At 33.5% G+C, this 24,554-nt stretch overlaps 3 protein-coding genes across 3 annotated transcripts; 1 reads left to right on the top strand and 2 right to left on the bottom strand.

The window, feature by feature from the left end:
* Positions 1-572: 572 nt before the first annotated feature.
* LOC107823073 (uncharacterized) lies at positions 573-968 on the bottom strand. The gene has a single exon (XM_016649670.2). It carries the CDS (start codon positions 966-968, stop codon positions 573-575), a length of 396 nt encoding a protein of 131 aa, XP_016505156.2.
* A 5,565-nt stretch (positions 969-6,533) lies between these two features.
* On the top strand, positions 6,534-10,322 carry LOC107823074 (uncharacterized). The gene is made up of 6 exons (XM_016649671.2): positions 6,534-6,781; positions 6,931-7,007; positions 7,105-7,221; positions 8,646-8,726; positions 8,805-8,903; positions 9,656-10,322. Coding segments are annotated over exons 2-6 (543 nt in total). The 5' UTR covers positions 6,534-6,781; positions 6,931-7,006; the 3' UTR covers positions 9,901-10,322.
* Positions 10,323-17,178: 6,856 nt separating this feature from the next.
* Positions 17,179-18,873, bottom strand: LOC107823075 (pathogenesis-related protein STH-2). Its single transcript, XM_016649672.2, has 2 exons — positions 18,599-18,873; positions 17,179-17,759 (listed from the first exon to the last, which is right to left on the bottom strand). Exons 1-2 carry the CDS (start codon positions 18,780-18,782, stop codon positions 17,461-17,463), a joined length of 483 nt encoding a protein of 160 aa, XP_016505158.2. The 5' UTR covers positions 18,783-18,873; the 3' UTR covers positions 17,179-17,460.
* Between the last annotated feature and the right edge of the window lie 5,681 nt (positions 18,874-24,554).

Below are 24,554 nucleotides of genomic sequence, written 5' to 3' on the forward strand. Positions count from 1 at the left end.
ATACCCAAAGTCACAACAACTCCTGAAGAGTTCAAAATCACCCAGTACAATGCTCCTATCCCCCTCCTCGTTCAAGAGACTATGGAAGTAGGCCTGCCAACTCCGACGGATAAGATCCTCATATAACAAAACTCTACCTTCTTCGTCCTTGATCACTTTACTTGGTCCAAGTCACGCGCCTTCCTTTATTGTGCCTTGGCTAACCTGAACAACCTCTTATCCCCACCTCGTCCCTCGAGTTCCTCATACAAATGACTAAAAGTTGTAGTCTTAGCTGCCATAACTACTAGCTTTGCCTCTTTCTTAGCCAACTTATAGTGCTCCCTATTCGCCTTCTTCTCCTCCTTGTCTACACTTTCCACTAGCTTTAGATACGCTGATTTCTTGGTCACTTTTCCTTACACCTCTCCATTCCACCAGCAGTCTCCCTTGTGATCACTAGAGTAACCTTTTGAGACCCCTAATACCTCTCTCACGACTTCCCTAATGCACTGCATAGTCATGGTCCACATAGCACTTGTGTCCCCACTACTCCTCCAAGCCCCTATAGTCACCAACTTAAACTATAACTCCTACGCTTTAGCTTCCGTCAAGGCTCCCCACTTGATCCTATGTTGGCTATACATCGCTCTCTTCCTCCTCTTCCTCGTGATCTCAAGGTCCATGACTAGGAGCTTATGAAGGGTCAAGAGGTTCTCACTCGGGATGACCTTGAAATCCATGCAAAGACCTTTATCGGACTTCTTGTAGAGTAAATAATCAAGTTGAGCCTCGGCCATTGAACTCCGGAAGGTGACCAACTGCTCCCTCTTCTTCGAGAAACTCGAGTTTCCTATCACCAAATCAAATGCTCTAGCAAAGTCTAGCAGAGACGTTCCTCCTCCATTTCTATCTCCAAAACCAAAGACACCATGCACATCATCATACCGCCTAGACGTCGTCCAATATGTCCATTGAAATCTCCTCATATGAAAATTTTCTCGGTATGTGGGATACCATACAACATCTCATCCAAATCCTCCCTGAAACGCCTCTTGACTTCCTCATCCAAGCCTGTTTGGGGTGCATACGCACTGATTATGTTCAAAGTAAAACCTCCAACAACTAGCTTAGTAGTTGTCAGCCTATCATTCACCCTCCTAACCTCCACCACTAGTTCACGGAGGTCCTTATCAACCAAGATACCTACCCCGTTCTTACCCTCACCCTCCTAGAATGACAAAGTTTGAAACATATATGGATACACTACTATACACAAACTTGTCCTTTAGAGTATACCATCATCTGATAAATCACTTCTTGCACCACCTGGCGAGTCTTGGGTATTAATCCGGACCTAAAACATGCTAAGATTTTGGTGTAATTACTATTACTTACATTTTCTTCCAGCACCCAAATGCATCACTGTCACAAGTCACTTGAATTTGGATATACTGAAAATTGGAGATCTGATAACTAAATAACTGAATACTGATGTATTGAATAACCATAAACCTGCTAACTAAAAGACTGTACAACTGGTACTTGAGGTAAACTGATAACCATAAAACATGATAACTGCTTTTATACTTTCTAATAAGATTATACTCTAATCTGTACTACTATCCATTGCATCCTTTTAAGTCTTATCTATTACCAACCTATGCTCCATAATTATAACCCAATGGGTAATCAACCTCTCTAGGACCTTGGGTTTTTGTTGCTCGTCGCTGGGCATTTGATATGCCTTGAATTCGATAGGATGAGAAGGTTACCTAGTTCTCTAAGCTTTATGGCACGACCTAGAGTAGAAAGAAATGAGACAATCCTGAATGTCTTGGTAGTTAACCATTTATATGAATGGATAGCACACACATATAAAAGGAAATTCTAAGCTTTTAGGCTACCTACTTTGCTCTAAGCTTTAGTGCTCTGATACAAAGCTTTGTCACGCCCCGAACTTGGGCCTGGACGTAAAATGACACATGATGCCTGACTACATATGACCGAGTGAACTAACTGGCTGGTTGAATCAACATGTGAGATCATAACATACTGAATGTGGAAGATAAACTAACACATGTTAATATACTAAAAGTTTGAATGATATAAATCAAGTGCGAAAACACTAATATAATTCTGAAACATATTTGTAGCAAATAATTCTTAACATGAAAAGCCTGCGATTTTGTCTAACTGTTACTCTGGTTTATTAAGCCTCTAATGAAGTATTGAAAATACTGACTGTCTGGAAATACTGAAGACTGTAAGGTAATGATAATTCCCCGAAAGAACTGGGGATCACTAAATAGTTGGTACGAGAATCCTAGCGCTTTAAATCGTCAACCTGTAATCATGACCTGTATTGTGAGATGTAGGCTCCGAGCAAAAGGGACGTCAGTACATTTGAATTGCACTTGTATGTAAAGTAACTGAAAGAAAGAACTATAAATACTGAAACTGATACTGAGCTGATAATTGAGAATTAATAATTGATAACTGAAATAATAACTATTGAAATGAAAACTAAAATGATAACTGATAACTAATAACTAAATGATAACTGATAACTGAACAAAACAAAGGAAGTAAGGATATAAATACTCCTCTTCTAAATGATGAACAACCAGTTTATCTGAATAAACTACGGCCTCGGGCCCAATATATATGTGCACAAGATACAACCTCATGCCCATGTATACGTATACATAACTATGGCCTTAGGCCCAAAATGCATACCTCAGGCCAAAATATGCATAAAGCATATAAACTACAGCCTCAGGCCCAAATACAGGTATTCAACATTTAGGGATTTAAATTCAGGAACTGAGAATCATACTGCAATATGTCATGCTGAAATACTGAATCATATTGAGTTACATGATACTGGAATACTAAATAGGACTAGACTGAGACATGTATTCTTGAACTGATTATGAAAACTGAAACTTCAGTTGTTTATGACATGTTGAGTAATCTAGACTGAGACTCATTGGCATCAAACCCAAGTCTTTATTGATTACACACTGAGCTCACAACGTTCACAATGAAAGTCATGAATGAGTTACAAAGCTAGAGAATAGAATTTCTGTAACTATTCAAGGATCTAGGCTTAACTATATTTCTGAGGCAATTAGAAATGTCGTAAAAGAAACGTAGTATATGGAGAATCATTAACATTACCAAACATAGGGAGTTAGTCTCACATACCTTAACTTCCTGCTCTTGAGCGTAATACAACATTCGCCAACCCTTTCAAATTTAATCTATATCAATACAAGTCAAAAGGGATTCCAAATTAGCAATAATACTCATGTTTTGGTCATATAGGCATTTTATCAAACACTTGAAGGGTATAAAGCTTCATAGCCCTCGTTAATGGTATTTCTACACCCAACAACACATTCTTTTGCTTCTAGATAAATTCTAAAACCTTAATATGCTATAATCAATACCATTCTTTATCACCCATAAGATAAACGATATCCTTAATCCATAATCAACAACCAACAATCCAAGCTTATAACCGTTCATGCTTTTCTATTAAACCTATCAACTCATATCTCATGAACTTGGAGTCTATGATCATTAATTCAATGCTATAATCAATTAGAGTATGAAGGTATTACCTTTTGACGTTCAATGCTCTTGAATTCGAGTTCTAGGATTTCTTCTCTCAACTATGATGTCCCAATCGAATATTTAATGATTTGAAGGGTTTACCTATGTTAATAAAGTTTTGGAGGATTGAAATTAACTTAGAATCACCGTTAGAACTTACCTTGGATGGTGAAGGGATCTCTGAGGAGTTAGGTTCTTGAGAGCTTCTCTTTCTAGAGCTAGTTTTTGTGTTTTGGGGGTGTGGGGAATGAGGTAGAGCTTGTAAAATGACCCTCCCGGGTGTGCTCCCTCGCATTTAAGGCCCAAACGCGCACCTGAATGCGCAGAAGGGTAGTAGCACTTCCATAAGTGTACGGCCACGCACGTGACCATCCAGTCGCACCTGGGCGTGTATATTGCATATTGTCCAGTAAAATATACATAACTTTTTGCACAAACATCCGTTCGGGCTCCACAATATATTGTTTGAAATATATTTCAAAGGCTAACAACTTTTATGTTTTGCGTTTTCACCAATTCCTAACAAAATTTCATGAAATCAGTCTGAAAGATAGACCTTCCATAAAACTTAGTTGATTTTATCGAATCTTATGCACACCACTCCCCGTCTTGATTCCATTCGACTAGTTCCACCTATACTCATTGTGATAGGACTTTATATGTCTAAAATATAACATTAATACTCATTTAACATGTCCACACCTAGTCCAAATTTACAGAGTGTTACACTCACAATGTGACAGTGCTGCTTTGGAAGCACTAGAGTAAACCTGCTAGCATGTCTAAGTTTTTGGCATGGTTTTGTAGAGTCTCAAGCCACCTAGGGGCTTAGGCATGGTGACCACATCCCAACTCACAACGTGGATCCTCTTTTTTCTGGGGTGGATCCCCAAAGAATGTTACTTTGAATGCAATTTATATGGTTTCTAGTAGAAGCAGGGAGGAGGTTGGTTTGCATGGAATAATTTGGAATAGTTGCTAGGACTGATTGTACAAGGGTAGTTATGCCCGCGAGGTTTAGAAGATTAGCTTTCCGGCCCGAAAGCTTATTATTCATTTTATCAAGTATGAATTGGTAATCTCTCCTTTTGAGGAAATGTGTTGATAGATGAAACCTAGGTATTTACCAAAAATGAAAGAAGAAGGGACAATAAAAATAGTAGTTAAGGAGGCCTCGATAGCATGAGTGACATTTTTGAAGAAGAAAACTTTTGATTTGACAAAATTTATTTTTTGATCGTACTGTGTATGCAATGTGTTGAAGATATTGATAATAGTGATGCTTGGAGTCTGAAAAGTCATCTCCGTGTTCTTTCTTTTAAGAATGGATCTTATCTTGAATCGAGTAATTCAAAAATAACAACAACAACACAATAATAATAATGATAATAATAATAATAATAATAATAATAATAATAATAATAATAATAATAATAATAAATAATTCTTTTTGCTCATCTTATTTTATTGAATCTCATTACATTGTCATCTCTATTAATAATGGCGGATGAGACACATAACCGACGTACTTTAAACTCCACGCTTTCAACAAAGAACATATTTCAAAAACTATTACTTACTACATTAAAACCAATAAACTTAAAAGTTTGATGAATCTAGTGATAAGTAGGGATATTTAAAAAATTCGAAAAATCGAACCAAACCGACAAAAAAAAACGATATATTTTAGGTTTGGTTTGGTTTTGGTTTTGAATTTTAAAAACCGATCAAATTTGGTTTGGTTTTGGTTTTAATAAAAAAATAACCGAAAAATATATATATATATATATATATATATATATATATATATATATATATATATATATATATATATATATATATATATATATATATATATATATATAAAGTTTCTAAAAGTTTATGGTACATATTAGTCGTTTGTATTTTTAGTCTAGTCCTTTGCTATTATAATAATCTAATTCTTTGCCTTTACATTCTAGTTTGATTGGTAGTTTTCTTTTGCTTAAAAGAATTTATTTCATGTTAAAAATAATTGATTTTTAATTGAGTACTTAAAGTAGCCATTACTATTTGATTCAATTATCATCAATATATCTTGGTAAATGATAGATTTCTCAAAGAGCAATTGGTTTGATAGTGTTACGTTGAAAATATAGTCGCCACAATATGTGTTTGGTAGTGTATGTCTCATATTTAAGAAAAACCGATAAATAATCGAAAAAATCGGAAAACCGACAAAAACCGAATCGATAAGAAATCGACCTAATTTGTTTGGTTTGATTCGACTTACTTGGTTTGTTTTTTTTAGGGAAAAATCGATCAAAACTAAATCATGAACACCCCTAGTGATAAGAACCTAACGAATAAATCAATCAAATTAAAATTTGAATCCGCCTATGCATATATAGGACATTATGATACGTAAAAAATCTAAACTAGATTTAAAAATACTATCCTAGACCTGTACGGGTTTATCCTCACTTTTCATTCTCTTTACGATATGGAATTCGTCGAAGGTGACATGTACACCCCTTGCAATCCTAGAAGCATGTTAGTCCTAATAGACCCACCCTTATAAGCCTGCCCTCTGTCGTGGCCATCATACCTAAGAAATTTATTAGTGATTGAATCACTCTATTAAGAGATCAATTAGTATTAATATTTAATGTCCTGACCAATTAGTATTAATATTTAATGTCCTGACCAATTAGTATTAATATTTAATGTCCTGCTCGGTCCATTGCCATTCCTACTTGGCACGTTACAATTACATTGCATAAAGAATATATAAAAATAAAAAAAAGAGAGAGAGAGAGAGACAGAGACAGAATGGAAACTGAAATTAGTTGACCATCTTTCTGCCATTACCTACCGTACATGCTTCTGAAACGCATCTGATTCTGCCGAAAGTTCTTTCAAATAGGACCCATTCTCTAATTTGCCCCTTTGACCTCAACAAAGCATAATACAAGTATAAACCCCACATAAAATCTTAATCAACTTACCAAAAAAGAACGTGATTTTCACCTTTTATATTACTCACTTGTTTCCATTTCCAAGAATCCCCCATTGAATATTCGCCACATGCTTTTCATGTCTTTTGTCACTTTCATTATCAAAGATTTCACCTTTAAACCCGAAAAATCCCACTAGTTCATTGTTTTTATCAAATTTAGAGACATCTGAAGCCAAGCAGCAGGTAAAGTTTAGTTACTTGTCAAGTTTTGAAACTTTATCAAGTCAAAAGTCAAGTGGATTTTTTGTGTATTTTCTTATGATTTTTTGATCTTTTCTGAATATGATCCTGATTTTGCTTTTTTGATATTATTTGCTGAGATGGTTTTTCAGAATCAGAGATAGCTGGTTGATTCTTGGTATTCATTTTACTTGTTAAATTCTTAAGCTTCTGCAAGTTAAAAGTCAAAGTGAGTTCCAATTTTGGTTTGTTTTATTTTCTTTAATCTTCTATGCATATTGGATTCTGATTTTTCCATTCAATTTTTTTTTTTTGAAATTTGTAAGTGTACCCAAGGGTTAAGGTGAGGCAACAGAAAGAAGAAGATGATGAGTATGCATATGAGTCTTTGCCATCATTGAAGGCTTTTGAATCCCTTTCCTTAAGTGACTTATCTTCTTCAGGTATATACTTTTGTCTGTTGAATCCCATCTTTCATTCTTATATTATCTTTGTTTTTTGCTAATATAACTTGGTCTTGCAATCAATTTCTATTTTAACTTTTGTGTGTGTGTGAGAGAGCTGAGGTCTATCGGAAAAACCACACTACTCTCCCCAAACCCCACTTATGGGATTACACTGGGTTGTTGTTGTTGTTGTGATTAACTATTTTTGGATTGCTCTTTATCATGCAAGATTAGGGGAACTTAAAAAGTTCTGTTTTATGAGGATTCTGGATCAAGATCATACCTTCCTATAGCTTTAGCCCAAAATCAAATCTTCTGGATATTATAATTTTTTGCTATTTAGACTTGTATGTCAGTGTTGTGATAACTAAGGTTAGAATACCTCAAGTGTTAAGCAGATCCTAATTAATTTGCCGTAGAAGACTAATTGTTTGTCGATATTGGATGAAATGAGCTCAAATGGAGCGAAATGGATGTGGAGGCTCATCTATTATATTTAGGTGTAGTTGAGTTTAATAGGTTTTGATTGTTGAGTTGATATGGATGTAGAGGATCTATTTTTCGATTTAAATTTTCCTTGTAAATGGATATCTGACATGGTGGCATTGGTTGGACTTGCTATTTGTTTCTTAAAATGATGTAACAATGGTTCTATACTATTCATCAAACTAATTGTAGTTAACTTAGTTTTCTTTTGCGTATACTCCTGCTTTCCTTAAGCATGGCACATTGTAAGTATGGATTTAATTGTAATATCCTGATGCAAGCAAAAGAATAATGCACGGCATCATATTCTACTTAACATCTTACAGATTTGTACTTGTAAATAATCCTAGAAGTAGAGGCTTAGAGCATTTCCATTTTGTGTATGCTGGTCCTTGACCTTGTCTATTTTGAGCTGAATCCTGATGTCGCATGATTAGACTTCCTTCCAGTACTGTACTGTGTTTGATGACCCTATTCAAAAGCTTTCTGATGTGTCGCTTGATTACCACTAATACCACAGCTTTCTATGGTTGATCAACCAGGTCAGCTTTAGCGGATGCATATCCATCTTCTATCTTGTGACTATGAGAATATGTTTTGTTTTAAGTCTCCAAATCCCTGTGGTTCTTGCTACTTCTCACGTTTTGTTGTCTTGCATAATGCTCATTGAAGGCTTTGATTTGTTGGTTAATTTCACAGTACACCATTTTCAAAACCATGACACACACAGTATAGATGGTTGGATTTAAGCAAAAAATGGTAGTTTGCATATTAACATCCAGCAACAACTTCGGACATACTATTGTAGTAGTCAACTGATTCCATCAATACATCATTGCCTTTCCATATCCATCATTTTATTTGTTCTCAGCTTTAGTAGTGTCTGACCTTTTCCTTGCTTTTTCTCCTTTGCTCTTTTCTGATGGTGTATAAAGATGATTCGCCAACATCAGTTGTGAGGATACCCCGAGCATGTATTTTAAGCCCAGATAGACATGGGATTTCATCATCAACAGGTTACATACTTCGTTTTACAACTTCTTGTTACCGCCTACTTTAAAAGCGGATTGGCATTCACTCTGCTGATTGGTCAGGGAGAACAAAGGACAATAACCAAAACATTTCTGGTGGAAGCAAAACAAATGCAAGGGCCAGTTCAGTCCCACGACCACGTGCAGTCTTATCAAGCCCGGGTAATCCATAATGAACTTTGTATTGTAGAGTTAACTCTTCATGGGGGTAACACAAACTTGAACTTCTAGATACTGAATGGTGTAGCACAACCGTATTTGTTCATGAACAAAGTGATGGAAGAAACCTGAAAATGCACTTGATGAACAATGATTTACGTGCTTTTTGTTGACATTATCATGTAAATCTTACATTCCCCGTCCTTATGGATCTGAACAGCTTTTTGCTGATACTTTAAATTTAAAATTGTTATTTTCGGGCCAGTAAGTGTGGCTGTGTATAAGAAAAGGAAACCCGTAATAGGTATGTAGAGTAGGTTCATCTTCAATGCGGTTTGTGAGCTACTTCGCACGAGTTCTGCTGATAATGATACCACACCTTTTAGGTAATATGTTGTCTCTCCATATTACCTAAATGGATAAAGCAGAGTAATAAGGGGTGATTCTACACTAACATGACTAATGATACCCTCGCGTAGTTTGCCAGTGCATCGGATATATACTTCGGCTATTCAAATAAATACACTTCATGCACATAATCAAATATAAGTACTGGTTTTCAGTGAGACATCAAGGGAAATTTGCTGTATTTGATTGAGCACGACAGATCTGAATTATTCTCGCATCAGAAATGGACTTACCAACTCATCTAACAAATTTGCTTAGATGAGAAATAGGAATTTTGCTGATACATTTCCAAAAGTTATTCTTGATTCTGCACTATTTTGCTGAAAGTATTGGAATTTTGTTTGCAGATAATGATCAGATGATAAGAAATAGGGGCAAGACGAAAGCAGAACTAATTTCAGGCTTGAAAAGTCGCAATTCATGTCAAAACAGACATCACACCAGGTGCAAAACTTTTCCAAAATCAATTCAAGCTGAAAACCCTACAATTGGGAATAAGGGCGCAAAAGAAACAGCTGATGTAAAACTTGATCCTCGGGCAAGAGGAAGGCTAGTAAAAGTTGATCAAAGTCAAAAGACACATCTTCATTAAGGAGATAAAGATTCTTAACAGTCCGTATTGTCCGAGTAATAACTTTCAAATAGGATTGTTCTAGCCTGCATACTAATTGTGAAAGGTTCTGACTGCAATTGGTCGCGCTTGACCAAGTTATAACTGAACTAGAAACTCTTCAAAGAGCAACCTTAATGAGGTGATTTCTTTTACGACAAGACTCATCCTCTTTGCAGAAAATTCTGCATCTTCAGACAGTTGACGTGTTACACCACTGTCTAGCTGCAAGTGCTTAATTTCAATTTGAAAGTGTCATTGACCAGTAAGTAATGGTTTCCCTGTGAAAAGTTATGTTTTATCTGTTTTTACCTTTAGCATCAGTGAATAGCCAAACTTTATGGCTCCTTTATCCGTTGATATTATTGGTTAATCCTCATTAATTGGAACTTAAACTTGTTTTGAAGACTTTCCCTTTTTTGAGTCTTGTGCTTAATGTTATGTTTGTTGTACCTTTTTCAGACCAAATATTCAATGCCAATTTAGACTTTTTCCCATATCATAATGCCTTTTGCACCATGAACACAACCATAATTGAATTATGTTTAAGTCACGACACAACCACTTAGGGGTCGATTGGTTGGAATACAATTTATACCGATATAAGTTATGCTGGTATAAGTTATATTGGGATAAGTTATGCTGTGATTGTTGTTTATTCTCTGTTTGGTATGTTGTATTAAGAATGACAATTGCATAATTTCTAAGAAGAAGGTATAAATTATACCGGTGCTAATTACCCCACCTTCTATAAGGTATAAGTTATCCCGGTGTTAAAATTAACACCGGAATAACTTATACCTGGTTTGCTAACCAAACAGTACTAAGGTGGTATTAAATTTTTATATCAACCTTATACCTTCTTATACCTTCTTATACCTCATACCAAACGACCCCTTACTGAGTTGTTGCACCTGAGAACTTAGGAGTCGTTTGGATGGAAACAAGTCATCCTAGGATTAATTATTCCGGGATTAGTTAGCACGGGATTGTTATCCCACCCTCTCATAGAGATAAAAATAACACTACAATCCTGGGATAACTGGTCCCAGAATTAGTTATTTCGGGATTTTATCCTAACCAAACCTGGGATAAACTCATCTCATATTTAATCCCGGGATTAATCTCATATCCCTCGTATAGAACGAGTCCTTAATGTTCATTTCCTGCAAACAGTAATTCATTTTGCTTCCCATATAACAACACATCATTGAAACTCCGCTACGGGAGCTTGCTTACATTGTCGATCCCAAGCCCGGATAAAGAAAGAGCTGTAGGTTAACAATCATTATAAAACTTATCATTTCATGATGAATTTGCATAGATCCAAACATAGTATTTATGATATTGGGAATTCATATAGCGGATCCCAACTAGCTCGGGATTGAGGCATAGTTGTATAACAAAGCATCATTGAGTAGGGACTGTCAAGTCAAGAATACTAAAACTTGGAAAGCTACATTATTAGAAGCTCCAATTATGTGAGCAAAATGTGATGACCCGCCATGTCATCATGCCACATAGGCGTCATTTGGCATATATTAATGCCATGTGGAAGCTTACATAAGAAGAAGTCTAGCATTTGTGAGAAGATTCTAGAGAGATATGGACATTTCCTTAGGAAGAACCTAGATCCTTATGGATTTGCTAGGAAAGTCCTTGGAATCTTCTAGGCTTGTAGAGAATTCTAGAAAATATCCTTATCTTGTAAATATCAAGGACTTGTGTAATAATTAATATTTACACACTAGCCCCTAGGAGACTATTATATAAAGGGGGCCATTCATTTGTGATTCATCAAGCTAAACTATCAAGTTCTCTCTAATACAAAAGCTTCCTTTGGCAATTCTCATGTGTTCTAACATTCTCTTAGCGATCTTGAATGTAGTAAGGCCGACTTGGCATAACAAGAACGTGAGCAAGCTGTGCAAGATCGTGAGTGAGTTGCCAAGTGCCGCACGTGCGCTTAGTTTAAGACTAAGGACGTGACAACATGGTATCAGAGCAAAGGTTATGACTAAGAGAATGGAAGAAAGAACACAAGAGAATTGCCAAAAGAAGTTTTGTAGGGAACCATGGCCGGAATTACCAAAGGCTTGGTACCTGCAGAAACGATCAATGTGAAGGTCCCTAAGCGAAAGCAGTATGGTGGTGCATGCAGGGGCTGCACGCGAGGTGGCAGACTGGCGGAAGCTAAGTGAGCTCCGACAGAGGCCACAATTCGGGAGTATGTACACGAGTTCACTACCTTAATGCTGCAAATCTCGTCATTGTCCAAGGAAGATTTCCTCTTCTACTTCATGGATGGGTTGCAAAACTGGACAAAGCATAAGTTAAGAAGACATCAAATAGCCAACGTGAACGGGGCCATCGGAGTAGCCTAGTAACTTGTTGACTTCAAGATGGATCCTGCCAAGTCCAAAGAAGGCAACGCTGAGAGGGATGGGGGAAATCATTATGAGGACAACGGAAAATGCATAGCCGAGGTATACAAGGGTAATGGCAAGGGGCCATCCTATAACGGACAGGGGTCCAAGAGAAACGACAATGGGCCGGGAAAATGGTAGAGAGTACATGCCTAAAGGAGGGTGCTACTTCTGTGAAGGATCACATCGGCCAAGTGAATGTTCAAAGTTGGGGAAGCTTGCAGCAATGATAGGGAACTTTGCTCAAGCACATAAGGATGACACAGGGGGAACCGCCTGCATTGGAGGGATGGACTTGAAATCTAAGCCGAAAGTAAGGGATTCCAAAGCCTATCTTGGCACCATGCAAATGGAGCATGGTGGCAGCAAGAAAAGTTGGATGGACATAGTTGAAGAGGATGGCGAGTTACAAAGTGATGGCATGCTATCGGACTCATACGATGCACCAAACAGAGGGTTCAAGTTTGCCAGTAAGGCTGGACCACGGAGGGCAGCCAAATAGGGAGTGGAAGCATGGACTCGATGCTTGAGAAGCTGCTAGACTTGGTTGAGTCATGGGAAGATTCAGGCCAAGAGCAAGGAGGGGCATCCGATGGGCGGAGGATGGAGGCCATCATTGCTAGCCATCCAAAGTACAAATGCGTGAGAAGAAAGGTAGCTACTAGCCAGTAACTTGTGAAATGGGAAAGAGAACCGCTTCATAGGGCATCATGGCTAATGGACAAAGATTTCCGATGATGCCAAGGTGATGTGCGCGCGTACGTGTCGATGCTTTGTGTCGAGGGCGGACAAAATTGGGTAGGGGAGAGTGTCATGACTCGCCATGTCATCATGCCATATAGGCGCCATTTTGGCATATATTAATGACATGTGGAAGCTTACATAAGAAGAAGGCTAGCATTTGTGAGAAGATTCTAGAGAGGTATGGACATTTCCTTAGGAAGTACCTAGATCCTTATGGATTTGCTAGGAAAGTCCTTGGAATCTTCTAGACTTGTAGAGAATTCTAGAAAAAGCCTTTATCTTGTAAATATCAAGGACTTGTGTAATAATTAATATTTACACACTAGCCCCTAGGAGACTAGTATATAAAGGGGGCCATTCATTTGTAATTCATCAAGCTAAACTATCAAGTTCTCTCTAATACAAAAGCTTCCTTTGGCAATTCTCTTGTGTTCTAACATTCTCTTAGCGATCTTGAGTGTAGTAAGGCTTACTTGGCATAGCAAGAACGTGAGCAAGCTGTGCAAGATCGTGAGCGAGTTGCCAAGTGCCGCACGTACGCTTAGTTTAAGACTAAGGACGTGACAGATACATTGTTAAAAGCTCCTCCCGGCCATGACAATTGACAAAATTAGAAAGAACACACACACAAACAAAACAAAATACTGCACTGTAACAAAAAAAACAAAAACTCAAGCCCGAATGATGCGTTTTAGAGTAAAACATGTCTTAGATTCTAGTTACGCATTAAAGTCGTGGGGGGCTGGGGGCCTATGCCCAAAGTGAACAATATAACTCGTGGGCTGAGCTGTTACATGTTAGTTGTTTATAACTCACTATCATGAATTGTTACGCATGTTCTAAGTTCTAACAATCATCTTATATTTCAAATTACAAAGACAAGATGCATTAAAGGATGCATATTTTTCGCTCAAAGCTTAAAAGAACATAAGATTCAATCTATGAGTTCAATTGAACTGAAATGACCAAATTAGCATTGGTCGGCTAGCAGGGATGTCGACTGTCTTCTGCTTGCTTTAGGGTGCTTCTATATGAGTAGACTACGTTTTGTTTTCAGAAAATATTATTTGCACACATATATAAAGAAACTTTATGTGAAGCAATGTCGGATGACACCCCTTACTACAGGGTGTCAGCCACTAAGAATATACGAACCTTTGCTACATATTTAATTAACCAAAAAAAGGATAAGGATATGAATGTGGAAAAACTTATATAAGTTGCTTGAGAATGTTTTGAGCTGTATGATAATGAATGTTAGATGGTATTTATAGGAGAAAACGAATGATAGTTTAGTGTTTAATCAGCAATCCCATTATCTCAATTTCAACATTGAAAGTGCTCCATTTTACTGGATTTTCTACATTCTCTTTAAATTAATATCTTAGACATGCCGTTGGAGAAATTTATGCTAAATGGTCTAACAATGAGGCTTACCTACACAGATCTACATTCGAAGTTAGGAACACATATAAAGCTTATTTATTACTACACCGTACCCTTTGGAAAAAAGGCCAAGACTGTTGATAGAGTTAAGTTGTTTATGGAAGTTTTTAAAATTTACAACATGAAAAAATAAGTAATTACTAATAACAACTGACGTTTTATTGAAAGATCAAAAAGGAAATCCCTCACATGGCATCATCACAAAACAACTCTTAATTTTCCAAGACTTGAATAATTTTCTAACGTTAGAAAATAAAAATGTTCATGCAGTTGCAACAAACTCAACATTCTGTCTACAAAATACAAATATATGGGTGAAAACTACTAAAATTTCAACAAATATTAAATTTTAAATCCATATATATAATATCTTCATTCTAAGAACATAAATATTGAATTCGTGTCCGCATTTCATATTTACTTCCTCTAGTGTCGTTCTTATGCAAGTAAAAGCATTCTTCAAGATCATGATTACTGTCTTATAAGTCAACGGTAATTTTGAAATTATCAAAAATGCAACCTAAGTATTGAGAAAACTACTTACTACAAGCGAGTATACGTTTGTACCATGGCAATATGATAGGTTAGAATATTGATTAATCTATTATTATTATTATTTTGGTGTTCTCTCTCAATGAAATTTGAAGAAGGTAAAGGGTAGGGAATTTTTTTATTTTTTTTTATTTCTCATCCGGTGTCTGGTATTTGTATTGAGGCCCAACCAAATTCGAATTCGTGCTAAGAAGTCTTACAATACTCCCTAACAAATGCGACTTCATACTTAGGGTTCAAACTCAAAACCTCTAATTAAGGATGAACGAATACTTAGCACTATACCGCACACTTTATTGATAGGGTAGGGAGAGTAAAGAGCAAATTGAGGTGTTCAGTGTTTAGTGTTCAGTGTTCAAACTTGCCCGGTCAAATAAAGAAGAAATAAACGAAAAATTAGGCTACCTACTTTGCTGAAAGTTTATGCCACGTCTGACACTGACAAAAACTACTTACTAAGGCTTATTTTGACTAAAAAACAAGTTATCTCAAAAAATAATTAGATGAAATTATAATATAGAGATCAAATAATAACTAATATATTATGTCTTTCGTTTCAATTTATGTGATATCTTTTTTTTGCCAATCCTAAAAAGAATAATATCTTTATGTATTTAGCAATAATTAAACTTGAAAATATCCATTTTTTACTTTAATGGGATAATTTATAGCACATGAATATTCTTGATTTACTTTTTACCATAAATTTCAATTTTTTTTCTTTCTTTATTAAACTCTTTGCCAGTCAAACACCGTCAGATAAATTGGGACGGAGAAAGTAGTTCTATGGTAGATGTTCACTGACTAAAAATTGGGTATGTGGAATATAATATAAACATGCGTTTGATTTAAATTAGATAAGTTGGCATAAACTTTTATTTTAATTTTAACTTTATCATTCTTAAAAACTTTGGAGATGAAATGTGTTATTTTATTATTTTATCCCATATAGTTGTAGTGTTAAAATAATACCATAATTGTAATATAAACAACCTCAAAATTATTAATCTCAGAATAACAAATTATACCAGCTACCAAATATAGAATAAGCTAATCCAGCAATATATCTTGAGATTATAATTCCTTATCCCATCAACCAAATGACCCCAACGTCCTTTAGCAACTGATAAAATGATCTAAAATTGCTCTCTAATCTGTTCAATCTTAAAAAAAAAAAAAAAAAAAAAAACTTTTCAATCTTTACTAAACTCTTGTTTTTAGGACGTCCAGTATTTGTCTTCAAAATTGAGACCTATTTCAAAATAATGTTGAACTTTGATAACGTCAAAGTAAGTAAGGTTCGTTGATATGTCAATAAAATAAGTCAACAAATGTAACTTATCCTATAACGATAGAAGAAGGAATGATATCATGGGGCCAACCAAAAGAAAAATAACTCCTACTAGTACATAATTAAAATTGACAATTGATCGATCGTGCTTTTTACACATATTAAGTAGGCGTTTTAACATTAAAAAAAAACATGAGATTCGAAAAAAGTAGTTTTAAAGTTAAATTGAAAAAAATATTTAAAAATTAAAATTGTGTTTGAACATCTTTTGATTTTTTTTACCGTCATGTCAAAGGTAATCCTTTTGCAAATGCATGTTGAAAATTTAGTGAATCCCCTAAAATTATCAAATAATGACGTGGTTAGTGGTGGCAAAATAGTTATCCATCCATATAATATTATCCATTTAGAAGATGGATAACCATGAATAACTAATGAATTAATTTTTAGATTTGTAAAGCCTCAAATTGGAGGTTTCTCAAGTTTGGGAGAGTACGAATTCTCGTCATATTCTAGGAGTCATAGATAATGTCGATTAACCCGTTTTTATACGTATTAAATATGGGTCAGATAGAATAATTTATTCGTTTTCGACCCGACTCATATCTGACCTGCCCGTTTGCCATCCCTAAACGTGGTGGTGACTTTCTCTAGCTATGTTTTTATAACTGTTTCTTTCCTTTTAATTTGACTTTATCTTTGTGAGCTTGCTCACATTGTTGATATCCAAAACAAAACTAAACAATACATATATTATTTTTGTTCTATCTCAGTTTCACTGAGAATTGCACTTCTTCAAAATTTTCGGAAATCATGCCTTGAGCATCATATATATATATTCAACAAGATATTTTAATTTCAGTACAAGCATTTGAAAAGTACAGTACAATGCTTGCGATATTCTTTATTTAAAGTTCTTTCCATGACATATTTGGAAAGAACACACACTCAAAACACTATATATGATGGAAACCAAAAGAAAAATACTTTGAAACTCTCAACATAGTTTGATAAAACTCCATAATCATAAGCAGATATCTCGTAGAATTAGCCAAGCTGGACGCAAACTGACTCAAACACCATTTAGGCATTGACGGTAGGATTGGCAATAAGGTAATCTTCAACAGCCTTGAAAAGTTCCAGGGCTTTATCTTTGCCTTCATTATGTTCTTCTTCCTTAAAAACATAATCACCTTTTGTGTGGTACTCAGTTGATGTCTTGCAAATACAACCTCCATTTGCAGAGGTTTCGAATTTGACATCATAGGTAATGGATTCCAATTTGTCTCCTAGAACATCTCCTTCGATTAGTGAATATTTGGTTACCAAATTCTTGTCGTCAATCACATGAAGCTTGTGCTTCAAATACTTTATTGGACCACCTGTCATTTTACAAAATAAATGAGACTTATTTTCTTGACATGTCTAAGAACAAGTTTTGCAAAAAAAAAAAAAAAAAAAAAGGTTTAATTATATAGTTCTTTGATATTTTTCGAGTCTTTTAAAGAGGATTTAAGTTATACAGACCGATAGCATACGCAAATTTTATATTATTGGTGCAATTTAATTAAACTTAATTTATATTTTGGTAATTTGATCGTATAAATATTTTTTCCTTCGTCAAAGTTTCAAGTTTCAACCAAGAGAATTTTCTGAAAGAGAGAAAGAATTTCACCAAAAGAAGTTGGCCAAACAAGCTAAGTCAAACTAGGGTGAATTTCCTATCTTTTGCCACTCAAAAATATAGATAATAATGCACACTTTTGTAGAAAAAAATCTTTTTAGCTCACGTCCGCTTTCTTCTTCTTTCTTCTTTTTAATATTTAACAATTTAACTTCCTTTATTTAGTTAACAATTTATCTAATTAATTATTGTAATAAGGAAACTATTATAATTTACAATTGTATTTTAATTCCAGAATCATGTTAGACGTAAAAATGCACCAACACTCACACTCCTTGCGGTAATTTCCTGGACCCTTTATAAACAAATGATACTTTTTGCATTGGGCAGCCCTATATACAGTCAAATCTTTCTATAATAGCCTTATCTGTTTCGGATTTTTTTGGCTGTTATATCGAAGTGTTGTTATAGAAAATGTACATTATAATATAGCATTGAAATTGGTTCCATAGAAAACTTGACTTTTATAGTGAATGACTATTATATAGCGATGATGTTATGTGTGTGTGTGTGTGTGTGTGTGTGTGTAAAACTCACCTTCGACAAAGTTCATCTTCTTGATGCTTCCAACACCACCATCACCTTCAACAGTCTCAATGTTGTTAACAACTTGTGGCATCAACTTTGGAATAAGGTTGTCTGCGTCAAGAACCAAAGCTTTAAATAACCTAGTTGGGGCAACTGTGGTTGATGCCTCATGAGTATAGGTAGTCACACCCATAATTAATGTTAAAGAGACGCAAAAAAGAGAGGATAATTAAGATGGATTTGGATGAAGTGAATAGAATGGTTTTTGATGTGTGGAATATAATGAAGTTTTAGATGGTATTTATAGGAGAGAAAAAAAGAAGAGTGATCGAGTGTTAGGACTGTTAGTCAATCAGCAACATTAGCTTTATCTTGATTTCAACATTCAAAGCGGTCCATTCTTGACATTTGTATCCATTTTTCTAGATGTTATCTTCCTAAGTCCTCTTCAAAATTAATGTGTTAGTAGGAGATCAACTACACGACAAATGGCCTAACAGTGAGGCTTTTGCTGACACATTAAAGCATCTTTTTATTTTATCATCTAATACGGATCCGATTAATTTAAATTTTTATTGTTGTGACTTGTGAGCCCATAAGAGGAAAACACTCCTTGCTACAACGAGATTGTCCTGAACCCTCTGTTAAGAATGGAGATATTCCATTCAACGCGCCACAATATTTTGTGGTGACACATAATGTTTAATCTAATCAGTGGGAACTTTATTTGCGAACTCCTCCTTTTCTAACCTACCAACTTGGATTTGCATAGCGCTGCTAGAATCAAAATTATCTAGAATTTCACCTCATCTAAATATACAATCGGAAAAAGAGATAAAATTATAGTATCAGAAGCTTGAATTTAGTGATCTATTCATCGGTACGGCTATTTAGATGGATTTTCTCATATTCCTTATTAATTATAAAAATGAGGACGATATTTCTTTTTCTTTTTCTTTTTCTTTTTCTTTTTGGCACTGATCAAGCATGTGATAATATTATGATAAAGGTTTTGTTAAACAGGAGCGCTTTATGCAAGTTATATCGCACACAGAGTGCATAAAATTACAGTTAAAGTCTATCATATGATTACTTTGACTTCCCTTAATGAAAATATCCGTCACCGTCAGTAACACAGCCACATAGTGTGCGCTATATAGAAAATTATAATGTGTATATATATAAAAATAATTTTGTACATATTTCGTAAAAGTCCTGACTTTGCCACTGGCCACTGCCACCGCCGATTAAATATGTTTTTTTTTTAATTGTAATTCTTAAAGTTAAATTATCTTGTTAGTGTAATTAAACACGAGTGCCAGTAAATACTTTTTCAATTTTAATTTTAATTTTTTCTTCTTTTTTAGCTGGTTGTCCTTTGGTAATTGGGTGGGTGGGTGGGAGGATAAGGATATGGTTTCAAAGACTTTCCGCATTTCATTTATGCTGTTTTTGATTATGTACAAGTTATAGACCCCTTATGGGGCCGTATATAGTTTGGCTTTACTTAGTCAAGATTTCATAAGACAATGTATTGACTATGAGTGCAAGCCAAACGTCGTATTTTCTGTGAAATATTTTAATGTGTCGACATCTTGACTAAGCCAAACATTGTCTTACGAGATCTTGACTAATTAAGTAAAGCAAATTGGTAATGTGTAAGCAGGAATTTTGTATGCACTCATGACTCACTTTCCCTACTGGTAACATATATTATTAGTAAATAAAATTTACGACATTTAAAAAAAAAAAGAATTGCTGCACTAGATATATAAAGATTATACATTTTAACTAGAGATTATAAATTAGTGTTGTATAATAGAAAAATGTTACCTTTCTATCTTATCAATAATTATCATAAATGACGCTCTATGAGTTGTCTATTTTAACCTAACCAAGCACAACTCTAATATTTACACACATCAGTAATCAACCAATAATCATACTATATTTTCTTTTCTTTTCTTAGGTTGCTTTTGTATATTAGAGATAAAGTGAGAGCGCAAAAGGAATAGATGTGTGAGCGGTTGAAAGACCGCATAAACAATATTGTCCAAACAAGTCTTAATAAATAAGAGATAATTAATTCCATTATTTTTGGGTATAATGCGCCAATGATATCCTATGGTACATTACGCAACAATCATTAAGCTAGATAAAGGAAATTAATCGCACTAAACATACCTTAATCGATGAGCTAACTAATCTATCTATACTATATTAAAAGCACGAAGGTCTTTAGCGAAATATCGTTCGCCTTTTTTAACCTTAAATTTATATTTCACATTGGACAAAATTGTAATTTTAGTTTTTTCCGAATATTTAGAAGTTTTAAATCAACTACAATACTATATATTAAATTTTTCCTTATTTGAACTACTCCTAATAATTGGGAGTTTAAAATCAATTAGGATTTACCTTATATAAATTATTCCTTACTTGAACCACAAAATTACTAATCTATGTGTATATATATAAATGAATAGTCGGACAGAATTTCCTCATGGCTTTCATGTACTCTAAAGTAGAAGAACCACCAATGTAAGTAATTTTTTGCACTTCTTTTTATTTTTTATTTTTCGTTTTTATCAAACACTACGTCTTATAACTTTAATCTGGTATAATACTTGAATGTGTATCCGGTTTTCTGTCTTGTTCTTCGATATTCTCCAGTTATTTGTTTGTTTATTATTTATTATTGTTTGTTTTAATTTTTGATTTTATATACAACAATACTTTCAAAAGGTTAAGGAAAATTAATGATGATAGATAAGATTCCGTTTGAATTCACTTAATTGACATATTAATATCCATGAATTGAGACGAAAAGGCAGGTAATCTTTATACAAGAAAGCTTAGTTGGTTATCAACTTTTAATTGATTATCTTATTTGGTGATTGTAGTTTGCCCGAGGAAGTTGGGAGCTATAGGTTGCTATATTAATGTTTGGATATTTTAGCTATGTGTTTTTTGTGGAAGCATTGATGGATATAGAGTAGCTTTTGGGAGCGTTTTATCCCTCAATGTGAAATTTTTCGTTGCTAATTCAAATTTCATTGGACCTTAATGCAATCGGAGCGAAAAAAATAATCGATATTACTATTGTTAAAATATTTCAATCATGTTTTCTTTGCTGTTATATTTTAACTATGTGTTTGTACAGTCGTAATATGTACCCGACTTTAGTTTCTTCTCAATTTCCGATTTACTCGCACTTGGACAATAATGCTGGAAAACGTAATATGATAAAGTATTTGTACTTTTATGTTTTATTCAAATAACTCTTTAAAGAATTATAAATAAAAATATTTTTGTATTCTTTATTTAGTATTAGATCACAAAATAACAACATGTTCCATAAAATATTCCCTTATAACTCATCCGAAATCACAATAAGGTATATGAGAATTCAATGCGACAAGATTTCTTTCTTTATTGAGCTAGCTAGATTGGATCAAATTATAATTTTCGTAGATTTTGTTAATGGTATATAGAGATTCTTATTTCTTTAATATTTACAAAGAATTTTCATTTGCCCTTGTTTTGGGAACATGTCCCGCATGAATGATTTTTCACCTATTAGACTATTTTACTATTTGAAAAAAAATTCTTAGTGAATAAAAATATAATTACGATTAAATACATAAATATTTTTCAGGAATTTACACTCTATTTTATAATTCAAATATAATATTTTAAAAGTTTTTACTTATTTAGATAGGTTACACGCGCAACGCGCGTATCATAAGACTAGTACTATATTAAAAACACGAAGGCCCTTAGCGAAATGTCATTCGCTTTTTTTACCCTCTTAAAATATAGTTCATACTAGACAAAATAGTCATTTAATTATTTTCCTAAAATTGAGTTCTTTAAAATCAACTAAAATTAAGGCTATTAAATCTTTCCTTATTTGAGTAATGTAGGAACTCCTAATATTTAGGAAATTAAAGTTATTGAGTAAAATTATACTTACAAAAATACTTTTCTTAGCAATAATTTTGCAAAGTAAACTATATTAAAAGTTGAACTTTTAAGTTAATTATTTAAAACACGTAATATTAACCATATTAAAAGTTATATTAGATGTTAAACTCTTTGCATTATACAAGACTTCTTAGATCAGCTAATATTATTTTTTTGTGATTTTTTAAACGTGAGTACTTTTTAGGAGTTTGAAATTTTAAAATATTTTGATCATTAACTCTTTCTTTATTTGAACTAAGTAAAAACTACTAATATGTATCAACTCAAAATATATGTAAATCCCTAGCCCAACATTTTGAACTTTATAATATTTCTAATATACTACTTACCAAGTTAACCCATTTATACCAACCACTCAATTTTCTCTTCCTCCTTTATAATATCTGATGATGAAAAGTTAATGATGTAAAGGTTAAACCTCAAGGTCTTTAAAATTGCATTCTTCCCAAACTCATGAAAAGAAATAAGGAATAAGAAGATTTGTCCAAAAAGAGAATTTACTAACATAACTCTAAAGTTACATGATAATTTTATTACATTAATAATCTTGAACTTATAGTAAAAAATATTTCAGATTTTAAACGAGAAATAACGAGACGTGGTCAATAAGAGTCAATTGCACTAATAATTTTGAAAATATAACTGTCCAAAGTAAAATGTTATATCGATATTTTACCCTTTGAAAATAATTTTTTATTGAATAAAATTATAATTACAGTTAAATATAAAATTTTGGATGAGTTCATACTAAGAATTTGAATAAAAATAAATTAATTTTTTAAAAAACAAATAATTAAGTTCTTAGAACTAATAGCAAAATAAATTCAATTCACTTCTTTTTAAAACTATTCATATACGAAATAATATTTTTCAAGTTGATAAAACTCATATGGTACATATATTTTAATTTTCATAAGAAAGATACCGGCGAAAAGAAAATATTAGAGATAGAGAAAAATTGATTATATCAGGTTGGTTAAGTGCAAATCACTCCCTATATTTTTTTATATATTATTTCTTGTAAAATATTAACTCAATATTGGCGGAACAAACGAGAAAATAAGAATAATAAGGCATTCGATGACTTATGTGATGACATATTACTTTTTTTTTATTTTTTTATTTTACAATCCAGACATATTATGTAGTATATATATAAGAAAGATAGAGAGAGATTTTTTTCCAAAATCGTATATTTATGAATATAGGATACACGCGCAAAGCGCGTGCCCTAAGACTAGTCTATATTATATTAAAAGGAGAGTAGTATGCATTGTGGTTAAGCCATGTGACAAGCTAAAATAAAGCTACTTGGTAATTTTAGGACAACATTAATTATTAGAAATTATAAATGGAAACATAATTAAGGGAAGTAGTTTAATAAATCTTATACATAATCTAAATATATCTTAGACAAATCTAATCTCTCTCTCTCTCTCTCTCTCACACTATATATATGTGTGTGTGTGTATTTGTATTTATATATATATATATATATATATATATATATATATATATATATATATATATATATATATATATATATATATATATATATATATATGTGTGTGTGTGTGTGTGTGTGTGTGTGTGTGTGTGTGTGTGTGTATCTATATCTATATCTATATTTGTATTTATATCTATATTTGTATCTATATCTGTATCTGTATTTATATCTATATATTGAGCCACTCATAGATTTTCTTCTAAATTAGATAGAAATATGGAGGTAAAAAATTAATTAAAAAACTATAATAGAAAAAAATAAAAAATATAGAAAGACGTAAATTGAGATAACCTATGACTATTTATACTTTGGAGTGTGTGTGTGTGTGTGTGTATATATATATATATATTGATTCACTCATAGATTTTCTTCTAAATCAGTTAGAAATATGGAGGTGAAAAATTAATTAAAAACTATAATAGAAAATATAAAAAATATAGAAAGACATAAATTGAGATAACCTATGACTAT

Source organism: Nicotiana tabacum, chromosome 7 (assembly GCF_000715075.1).
Source record: "Nicotiana tabacum cultivar K326 chromosome 7, ASM71507v2, whole genome shotgun sequence".
NCBI classification, from domain to species: Eukaryota; Viridiplantae; Streptophyta; class Magnoliopsida; order Solanales; family Solanaceae; genus Nicotiana; species Nicotiana tabacum.

Coding starts and splice junctions, on each gene's coding strand:
- LOC107823075 (XM_016649672.2), bottom strand. CDS start 18,782: ATGGGTGTGACTACCTATACTCATGAGGCATCAACCACAGTTGCCCCA. Junction 17,760..18,598: donor GAAGATGAACTTTGTCGAAG/GTGAGTTTTACA, acceptor GTAAAATGACAG/GTGGTCCAATAAAGTATTTG.
- LOC107823074 (XM_016649671.2), top strand. Junction 8,727..8,804: donor TGGGATTTCATCATCAACAG/GTTACATACTTC, acceptor CTGATTGGTCAG/GGAGAACAAAGGACAATAAC. Junction 8,904..9,655: donor TGCAGTCTTATCAAGCCCGG/GTAATCCATAAT, acceptor TTTTGTTTGCAG/ATAATGATCAGATGATAAGA.
- LOC107823073 (XM_016649670.2), bottom strand. CDS start 968: ATGAGGAGATTTCAATGGACATATTGGACGACGTCTAGGCGGTATGAT.